Source organism: Phasianus colchicus, chromosome 4, assembly GCF_987193195.1.
Source record: "Phasianus colchicus chromosome 4, bPhaCol1.hap1.1, whole genome shotgun sequence".
Lineage (NCBI taxonomy): Eukaryota > Metazoa > Chordata > Aves > Galliformes > Phasianidae > Phasianus > Phasianus colchicus.
The window spans coordinates 44,574,265-44,585,137 of record NC_143439.1 but is presented as its reverse complement, the minus strand read 5'-3'; the positions used below and the strand labels follow the sequence as shown (position 1 = coordinate 44,585,137).

General features: G+C 37.8%; 1 protein-coding gene across 2 annotated transcripts in view; it reads right to left on the bottom strand.

Moving 5' to 3' along the window:
• Positions 1 to 6: 6 nt before the first annotated feature.
• The window catches only part of MTMR7 (myotubularin related protein 7), a 40,359-nt gene continuing 29,492 nt past the window's right edge, over positions 7 to 10,873 (bottom strand). Inside the window, exons 8-14 of one of the 2 annotated variants that reach the window (XM_090139382.1) lie at positions 9,101 to 9,210; positions 6,130 to 6,255; positions 5,394 to 5,443; positions 3,788 to 3,988; positions 2,761 to 2,901; positions 793 to 919; positions 7 to 366 (exon numbers count right to left, since the gene is read on the bottom strand). In XM_090139382.1, coding sequence (XP_089995508.1) covers positions 7 to 366; positions 793 to 919; positions 2,761 to 2,901; positions 3,788 to 3,988; positions 5,394 to 5,443; positions 6,130 to 6,255; positions 9,101 to 9,210 — 1,115 coding nt within the window. The remainder of the gene's footprint in view (positions 367 to 792; positions 920 to 2,760; positions 2,902 to 3,787; positions 3,989 to 5,393; positions 5,444 to 6,129; positions 6,256 to 9,100; positions 9,211 to 10,873) is intronic. The other variant, XM_090139383.1, reaches the window with a different exon arrangement.

The window sequence follows — 10,873 nt, the reverse complement described above, 5'->3', positions numbered from 1 at the left end:
GGCATTTCAGACTGCCAGGCATACAGCTTCATCTGAATCCTTGCCACTGTCTTCACTAGGCAAACAGCCACCTGCACTTGGGGACCTACAACTTAAGTCCTCCACACCAGACTCTTGGTCACTGTTAGCTGAGAGGTCAGGATCAGAGCTTTTCAGGTTGTCCTGCGTCAAAATCAAGGCTGAATCTTCTTCATCCCCTTGTGAAGGGCTCCGGGATGGGAATGATTTCAGATCATTGCTGTACTCTTGGGGAGTGTTAGCTAAGCTGTTGTTGGAAGCAGAAAGCACTAACTCCTTGCTTCGGTCTTGCTGCTTACTCTTGACTTTATTACCATTTAATTGCAATTTTTGAAGATTTGCCAATCTCTGAAATAAAAGAGAGAGTATATATTACATGCACACATTTGGGACTCAGTTTTCCTTTTAAGTGTCTTTACCTTTTGAAAAACAAAGAAAAAGAAATTAAGTTAAGGGCCCAATCCAAGTGGCACCCTATAAACCTATTTGTGAAGTATGTGGAACTGAGTTACTGAATGACATAAAATGTGTTTCAGGAATAGTATTTGTGCACCAGCACATGATTTTTTTATTCCTTAGAGAAAGAAGTCCACCTTTTTGTCTTATGGATGCCAAAAGCAAATCATTCCTAGCAATTTATGTGAGGACGTAGACAATGGCTGGACATCCTCATGGCAGAAATGGATAAGGCATGTAGGAGACTCTTCCACATGTGGAATTGGGTTTTGTTTACCATTAGCTCTGAATGTCCAGTTTTTAATAAGTGCTTATTACCTCTCCTAAGACTGCCAGTTCTTCTTCCAGCTGTTGAGTCTCCTCCTTCACTGCCATCAGATAATCAATGACTGACTGTCGAGGATGCAGCCCTTTTTCAAAGCGGTTGTACATACCACTCCAGAATCTGAAATTGATGGGGAGATCAGTAATTTTGTGAGGTGGCCTCAGAAGACTTAAGTACATACCTTTTTTTCAGCCTTTTTTTCCCAGCTGTTGTTGGAGTGCGTACACATGTTGCATACATTCATTAAATATTTAATTTGGTAAGGTTTGTGGTTCATTTACATTAGGTCTATGCTGAAGATGCAAATCAGTGGACAGAGCTTGAACCACTTCTTATACACAACAGAGAGAAAGGTGAATGACTTAGGTCACAGCTTTGGGTGGCTCACTGATTCAGGCTTTCAGCAATTCTTGTCATCATGGATAAGCAATGGCACAGCGGAACAAGTATCTTCCAAGAGTAATGCAAACTTTTGCTACAGTACTTTCTTCTATTTACATTGTATGCACTTTGGAGCATTGAGCTGGTTTTCATCCTGAGAAAAGAACTCAAACTCAAGTCTGTAGCTTGCTATAGTACTCTTCTGTTTTCCTCAGAGCACGTGGCCAGAACCTGACTTTGCAAGTGTAAATAGTTCACTAGACAGGTTAAGTAACTAAGAGAGCTGCCCTTGGATGCAGCAGTCAAGAAGCTATTGAGTACAGTATCTAAGTCAGATTCTCCCCTAAGTTTATCATATGATAGCTCATGTTTGGAAATCGTCACGCAACCAAGTAATTCAATTAAAATCAACTGGATTACTCATCCAGTGGAGTATCAGTATTTCTTTTATAAATCTCACTGTATCAAAGAATAAGATTAATGGCTATTTTTAAACTGTTTTAAAATGGCTATGACCTGGGACAGCAGACATGAAAAAATACAGTTCCTGTCACCTAGGATGTTTATTTTAGCAAGTGATTTTACTTGCTATTAGAAAACAAGCTAATTGGTTTTACTTAAGTCACCTTTTTTGTGTATTTCTAATCAAGTTCTCCTTATGTTAAGATTAGTCGAACTATTAATTACTTGAGTCAGGATGCCAACACCAGCACTGCAAAACTTAGTAGGCATTGTTAAATTCTGAAAAAAATCTTAACAGTATACACAACAGGTTTTACTTGATATTTCAGTATAATGACAACATGGAAAAAGTCCTTTGTTTTTGTCCGAATGCTTGGTTTAGCAATTAAACTGTATCAAATTATGATTGCAAAAATGATTGCAAATGGAAGAAGTTTAAACAAATTTAAATTTAGAAAACATTGATGGTAGCAGAACTGAAATAACTGCTTCTCAGTGGAAGATGTGAGTAACCACAAAATTAGGACACACAACTATCAATATAGCTCTAATCTTAAGCTTCTTTTCAGACTAATACTCTGCTGTGGAATGCTGCAAAGGTGTTGGTTGACTATGAGCATGCAAGGAAGAGAGACATCACATCTGAACCTGAATTCAGTCTCCATACATTTTCTAATGGAATCAAAAATACAAACACATTATGTTCTGTACTAACACATCTGTGACAGTGTGCTCCCCCCCCTCCTTTAGTCTCCTCCTTTGGCTTGGCTGTTATGCCCACAGCCTAGCTTAGGACTGATGTCCTGCTAAATGCTATGACTATGAGCCAATCATCTTACCCCATAAATAGCAAGCAGCCTGAGAGCCCCTTGAGCTCTAATTCTCATAACCAGACTTCATGTGATCTCCTCAGTTCCTTCTAAATACTGAGATGCTTTAGTGACTGTAATCACAGGGTGTGTTGTGCGGAGCAGTTATTGGAGATAACTTATTGGGATATTCCTCTCTTAAAATTAAAAAAAAAAAAAAAGTGCTGAAGAAATCTCCAGGGTGGAATGCAGCAAATATGCAAGGAGTCTGTTCCTTGACAATTCTCAAAGGCAGGGAATATTACCTACTTGTACAAGAAGTTGCAGGGAGCCATCTGTGGGTGCAGGGTCCCCCAGGTTTGACTGTGGTCTGGTCTGTACAAAGGATTCAGGTAATCTGCACGATTTTTCCACAAGTGAGCCCACAATGAATATGTTCGTTCTTGGATTCTGAAAAAATATAGTCAAGTATATAAACATGTCTAGTATGCTTCAGGTATTGATAAAGCTCTGTTAAGGCATTCCAGTGCTCTGTTTGTAGTCAGCTTTATACTTCCTTAGCAGAATTAGATGTAAGTTACAAGTATAGGGAGGCTTTGGTGAAACTGGAGGGAGTCATTTATAACTCATGCTGGTCATGTACACTTGATAAGCCTGATATCTGTACGAATGCTAACTGGCTGCAGAGGCTGAGTAGTCATTTGTTATCCCTACCCTGAGTTAAATTCAGCCATGTTAGGGCTTGTAATCACATCACCTGGCACTGACAGTTGCTACACAAAATAATCTTTACAAAAATAATCTTCACAAAATGATGTGGGAGGATCATGATTCTGTCAGGCAAAGAGACTTTCTGCTTCTTTTTAAGGTTCAACACTTTTTATGTGGATCACAAAGGCTGGGTTATTGACACAACCTATGCCATATGATGGCAGAGTTGAGTGTTGGCCAGGAAGCATGTAGTATCCATATACAGGTTAGAACACAGAAGAACAGTGACTCTTAAACTGAGAACTTAGCCAGGTTTAAAATCATCTTCTGATTTCTTCAAAGCTGCGTGGACAGTTGCCTTGTATATTGTTAATGCAGTGGTTAAAGACCTAATGCTCTCTCATCAGTTCTCTCACTAATCCCTGTTCTGCACACCATGGATTATAGTCACAGCAGAGTCCCACTGCAGAGGATCAACTCTTTCGATATTAAACTGTGTCAGTAGAAGATGACAACCAAGAATAATATGCTGCACCTTGAGCTGTATGAAAGCCTGCACAGCTTCAATACAGTAATACCCACAGACGTTGACAAAAAATAAAGGACTAAAGAAAAGGCTTCTTACTTCAGCTCTCGTCTCTCCTTCTGGCTGTTACACAGGAAATTACCAAACTGGCAGGAATAGACATGGTGCTGTATGTGGATCAGGAATCTCTCATTGAACTCAAAGGCACAAGGAAACTGTTCCATTAGCTGCCAGACACACTCAATGAACTGGTCAATAACAGGGGATATCTCCTTTGGATCTCCGTCTAAATTGCCATACCTAAAGCAAGACAAGAAACATTCAGTTATAACCTCAAATCCTCTAGGAAAACTGAATTAATGCTAGTGAAAACAAAACTCTCATTTTCAGCATACATGTATATTGTAGCTATTAATTTCTAAAATCTCAAACACAAGTATATTTTTACTTACAAAAATGATGCAAGACTCGTGAAGTAGAAGGAAAGCAGAACTTATCAAATAGGAACAAAAGATCTTTACAGGTATCTTGTTGCCTCACAGCTAGTTACAGCTGGCTGCTGCATAGCTATGTTTCAACCTTATTACTAGACAGTAGAGGTACAGTAACAGAAGTGATCCTAAGAATGACTGCAGCAACTTCAGCGAGCTATCCTGGACAGCCTCTCAATGGTAGATCACTGCCAGGCCCAGAAAACAGAGCAGGAGATGAAATGAATAACTTTGGCAGGAAATAGTTTAAGGCTGCCCTCTCTTAGTGACATTTTTAGAAAGTGGGAAATTATTTATGTGCCACTCTATCTATCAAGTGAACAGGAAACTTTCTATCCGTAAAACTGTTGGAACAACTTGCTGTAGGGGACCTTGAAGAACAGAAGTCTGAAATATAAAACACAGAAGTAAAACAGTATTTCATAAGTCCTTCTAATAGGAAGGAGTATTTTTAATTATTCTGTTTGTCTAGTACATATATAGTGTGTGTCTGTGTGTGTATACAAAAACATGACACATATGTGCCAATGTAGTGAAAATCCATCAACATCTAAAATTGAAACCTCTATTTCTCCTGCTGGAATTTCACAGGTGTTGTAGCATTGCACAGATTTCCTAAAAATTTGTTTTGTTTTTAATTACAAGATAAATTTACTCATATCAATCAGTATTATGTTACAGATGCCCAAGATAATTTGTCAGGTAAAGGAAATCCAAAAGTCATAAATATTTGGACATTTCTGAACAAATGCTACTGTTACATTAATGTTACAGAGAAAAAAGCATAATAGGAAAAGTATATCTTTGTTGTAGGCATGTCCATGAGTTATCTATTAATACTACCCTGGAAGATGGATGCTTTCCTGAAATGGGAAGTCTTGGCATTGCTGAAAGATCTGCTGGGTTCCAAAGGCATTTTACAAACCACATATTTTTCTCTCACTTGCATCTCTCATTGCACGTAGCAACTGCAAGGCCAGCACTCAGTATTCCCAACAGCAATCTTTGAGTGCATATATAAAAATATACGAAAAAAATGTGAAAATATTTCACTTCAATTTTTCCAGGTAGCTAAATTATATAGTGGGAGAAAACGTGGTGATATGCTCAGGGCATTTTGTTGATATGCTTTGAATGACAACAAGTAATGGAATGGCAGTGGATAATGACAACATAAAATATATATAGAGAGAAAAACCTTTGCATGGCCTTACCTGTGGTTAAATTTGTGACCAAAGGAAACCCAGTCTTTTTCAATTAAAACCTAAAATGAGAATATTGCCTTCAATGTAGTGGAGCACATGTTGAAGCAGGCAGAAGAATGGTATAAACAAGCAGTATTAGAATCCCAGGTAATTTTCAGAATAAGCAGAAAAGCGACGAGCCAGATCTGATGTAAGCAAGCAGTATTGGAATTTCAAGTGATTTTTATAGTAAGCAAAAAAATAACAAACAATGTGCACCACTGCCAGCTCAAGAGAAAGATGCAGATAGGATGCTAGTATTTCAGCACAACTTAAATTAGTTTAATTCATCATTTTCTAAAAATAGAACCTACCAATGTTTCAAACCTCTTTTTAATATGTGCCCATTACTTTAACGACTAGTGCTGGTTGGCTTTGAAAAGAAACATATTTTTCAACAAGCTCGTTCATTTCAATCTAGGGAGCACACAATTTTGAGACTCACAACTTCACAATGCCTGAAAATAAATACAAACTCTTGCTTGCACAAAAAAACAAAAACAAAACAAAAAAAAACCACCACCCTTAGGGCTTCAAGAAAGTTTTTTGGTCAAGGTTAGGGGAGAAAAAAATAGATGTGTACCCAGCTGAAAAGGCATACTTAAGGAAACTTTATTTTCCATTAGAAACAAAGTAATTCATCTTAATGTTCTCTAAAATGATACCATAAAATTTTCATTTACTCTCTGAAAGAGAACCTGCTTACCATGAATCCCTTCATAGTTCTGTAATGCGGATCCAAGAAAAGGCTTGCTACAGAGCAAACCTGGGCTGTTCTATCCCAGCCATCAGAGCAGTGAACAAGCACACTTATACCTTCCTCAGCCACAGCCTGAGAACACAGAAAAAGTTGGAGATTTCACAGACAAAGGAGAGGCAATGGTAAGAGAGGAAAAGTGAGACAGCACAGTAGGGAAGACATTCATTTGGGAACTGGGAAAACTCATTCAATTTTTTATTTTGTCACAGACTTTCTGAATGATGTTGAACACAATTTTTCTCATTTTCAAGGTCTTTATATTATCCTATCCTATGCAGCATGGTGGCTGCAGCATCACTTGTTGATGTACCAGTGCAGGAGGAAATGGGATCCATATCAACAGTGATTATACTAAAGGAGCAGTGAATCCCATCCCATGTGTCAAGCAATTCTTCTAATTGCCAAGTTGTTGTCTATTCTGGCTTTGGGTTATTTCAGTACTTATAGCTGTTTTACCTGCTAATGACTAGATGACTAAATATGCCTTTGGGCTATGTAAAAAGAAGAGGAAGAAATAACCCTTTGACCATACCCAGGATGGAGAAGATTGGGATCACAGTACCAGCTCACAGTTCTGTGAATGCAAGTGAGACCTAAATATTGGATCTGGGAACTTCAAGGAGAAGATTATAAAAATCTCATTTATAACATGTGATAGGCACTCTTCCCTGTATTTCAGATGAGAATTGGCACATTTTCAAAAATATACCAGCATAGTCATCTGGACAATGGCTACACCAGTTCTCAGTGCAGAAGGCCAGCTGTGTACCTAAATACCCTGACCACACAGATCACAGGACAATTAAAATACATTAGTTGTTAGAGTAGACAGTTACTTAAAGCCAATTCAGCTACTGCTAATGCTCTCAGTCACAGCAGCTACAGAACAGCCATATTTCCATATGATTCCTAATTTCTCTCCTTGATGAATATGTCAATAATGGTAACGTCTGCCTCTGATGCCAGGATGTTATCACGGATATTATCACACCATACTGCATTAAATACGTGCTTGTCATAGTTTGGGGCAAAGCCTGTGGCAGTGGTGAACATTCACACCTAATAAACTAGATTGTAACAATCACTTTAAAGTAAAACTCTGGAGAGAGAAAACTATTTTATACATAACCCAGGAGAAACACATAAAGAAGGGATTATACTAAATTCTCCAGAGTCTCGTGCTGCATTATTTTTGGAAGTTGAGAGTTATTTTAAATTCTAGGGAGTTTGGTATTTATCATTTCTAAGGAGAACTATACTTAGAAAGCAGAGAAATAAAATAGTTTAGGAAAGACACTGCTTAGGAAAATAAACGTTTAGATTAAATGTGGGCTTAAAAGGGAACAAAGAGTAATAATAAATTATCTATGTTTATCTAAAGAGACAAGTATATTCTACTAAAATAGAACCCATGTGGGCAGAAGACCAAAAACTGAGAACTGGGAACTGTGCAAATAGGAACAAGTCAAAATGCATGCCCAAGGAAGCATAAGACTAGCAACCATATGGACAAAGAATGCATTTTTTCATACATTAATGCTGAGTTACTGAGGAACAAGCTGGCAAAAACTAATTAAATGACTTGATCTGTAGTCTGTAAGCTAGTAGTGCTGGGAGAAAAAAAATGTGCAGCTGGTGTTCAGGTAAGAGATTACAACTGCTGAGCAGGAAGAAGCAAAGCAAGAGAAATGAGCAGATGCTGAGGTGAGAAATCCATTAGGCTTGTCCATATATTCCCAAATTGAAGGTCTTGTAAATAAAATGCACTAAAATGCACTAAAAAGAACTGTTCTTATTTATGTTCTTAAAAAATAAGGACAGAACCAGTAAAAGAAGCTGCTCAAGGATGGAGATGATAAAATTAAAATTACTTTTAGTAGATGACAAATATCTGTATTACTTGAGGTGTGATTAGAAGAAATAATTTCTTACTAAAGCTAGCACTTTTTCTCTGAAGCAGTTATCAAGCATTTAAGAGTAGAAGTCACTAGAGAATTTGTCCATTGTAATTGACAAGTACTGGTTTAGGAAGTGAATGTAGATGGTTGCTAAACAACTCAAGGGATAATGTTAATATTCCTTTAGGACAAATATAATGTGAAGAAGTAGTCATAGAGAAGAAACCTTCAACAAGGAAGCAGTGGAGAAGGCAAGAGCAATAGGGAAAGTAACAGTGACAACCACTGCTAAAATCACAGTGTCTGGAAGGGACTTCTGGAGATCATCTAGACCAACCCCCTGCTAAACCAGGTTCCCTACCGTAGGCTGAACAAGAAAATTTCCAGGTGGATTTTGAGCATCTCTATAGAAGGAGATTCCACAACTTCTCTGGGCAACTTGTTCCAGTTCTCTGTCACTCATGAAGTAAAGAAGATTTTTTTCATGTTCAGATGGAACCCCTGTGCTCCATTTTATGCCACTGCCCCTTGTCCTGTCCGCCTGGCTCCATCCACTTGATGCCCATTCACTAGATATTTATAAGCATTGATAAGATCTCCATTTAATCTCCTCTTCCCCAAGAGGAAAAGTCCCAGGTCTCTCAGCCTTTCCTCACAAAGGAGATGCCCCAGGCCCCTATTCATCTCTGTGGTCCTCTGCTAGACTCTCTCCAGTAGTTCCCAGTCTGTCTTGAATAAGGATATTCAAATGGCAATAACAAGATACAGGATAGTAGAGGCTACAGTAGATTTGAGACCTTCTGTGCAAAATAACACAAACTTGTTTTTACCCTATTATCAAAATGTCCATGCAACAGCACCTAAAGATTGTTTCTCCTCGTATGTAAGGCATCACAGGAAACATTATTTTCAGATACAACTTCACTGAAGACAGCAGAAGTTACTCACAGACAAAGAATTTGGTCCTCACTTTCTATATCTGGTCAGCCCAAGCTCTGTTTTCCTGTTCCACACTTTACCTTTGCAATAAAGATGCCAGCATCCATAATGGCTTTGATATGCTTCAGCCAACCGGAATTTTCAAGGCCCCACAGGAAGTCACTCATTGAAGGCGATTTCATTTCACAAACTGTAAAATAAGCTTCATCTTAAATGCACAGTCAATGTAGTCCCTTATGCTTTCAAAACTTTACTATTGAAGTAGAAGTAAAGTATTTACTATTATTATACAACTACGAGATCTGGTTTAGAGGCTTGTGGTAGCAATGTTAATGGGAAGACGGTTGGACTAGGTGATCTTGTAGGTTGTTTCCAACCTTCTATGATTCTGTGATTCTATTACTTTCTCATACATTTGAGAAAGAGGGCTGTCTACAATTTCCCCAAGTACATACACTTCAGTTTAAAAGAAGTTGTTGGGAAGCCTACTGCAGTCAGTTTACCAAATACATCCTTCTGAGCAGTACACGTTTTCCAAGTTGTGTTGTGAGTGTAGTTTTCAAACTCTTTAAAAAGAGGGACTTCTATTTAATACTGAGGGCATAGAATCAGAAAATACACACATTCCTGCCACTGGACAGGCAGACAACCACTGAATCATGCCCCAGTCTCCTGTCCCATCCACATTTACTGGTGAAGCTGAATTAAGAAAGTGCTCTAAGAACAGCGCCGCTAAATTCAGCTTTTGGCATCACCACATACAGCAGTGCTTCAGATAAAGAGTTCACTCAATGGCTCCTTGTGTCTCAATGAAACCTTATTAAAATTTGACGTGCAGCCAGGAAACACCACCTAAAGGTGAGGAAAAGTCATAACTCAACAAGGGAAACATTCAACTGAAAACTTTTCTAGCTCTGCACCATGTTTAAAGAAAAAAAATCTCAGCTTTTACAGCATTAAATATCTATCCTACAATATTCAATTAAATATTTTTTTAATATTACAGACTTCGTTACATCACAAGAAATAAAAAAGGCCATCCAAATCTAAGTTAGATATTTGATTCCAGCAACAAACACCCAGCAATACTTGGTGTGATCTGTTCTCAGGAGTGAGATATTAAATTAATCACATAAATATATTACACATATATATTTATTCTGATCCATGTTATACTGTCACAAAGTAAAAGACATTAACTGATGAAACTTATTTACGTAGTACAGTAAAACAATGCCTTTTTTAAACTGAGTCAGTGTTATTATCTTTAAATTAATAACGTCTTACTAGATCTCCAAACATCTTCTAAAATGCTCAGTTAATTTTCATCTGTGGCAAAAATTCTATTTCTTTCAATGTGACCAAAATTTCGGGACAAATTCAGAGTTTATATCACATCTGAGCATATCCAACTGTCCTCACTCCTTTTAATTCAGACACAAAATAACCTAATGTGTCCATGTGAAATCTTGCAATCCTTGTACATAGGATCTCTTCCAGATGGTGATTTTAAAAGTCACTTTTGAAAGGTATTTATAAAAATGCATACATAGCAACACTGAGAGCAAACAGCTTTTCACATGATTAATGCTTCTGTGCAGATGGAAGCATGACCTATTAGTAGCTCAATTTTGACTGAAGCTGCTGTCTCTGTTTACAGAAGTCCGAGGTAAAGCTAAATAGTGCTTTGCTCATTCCCACTGCCAAATTGGAATCAATATTTACCTACCTCTTCACTGAGCAAAGTTCAGACTGTCCTAAATTAAGGGCACACACCATATATTTCACATGATTTTGGCTACTGATCTGGACCTTGGTACTGAGTCTAGATATGAATTCCTAAGGGGAAAAAA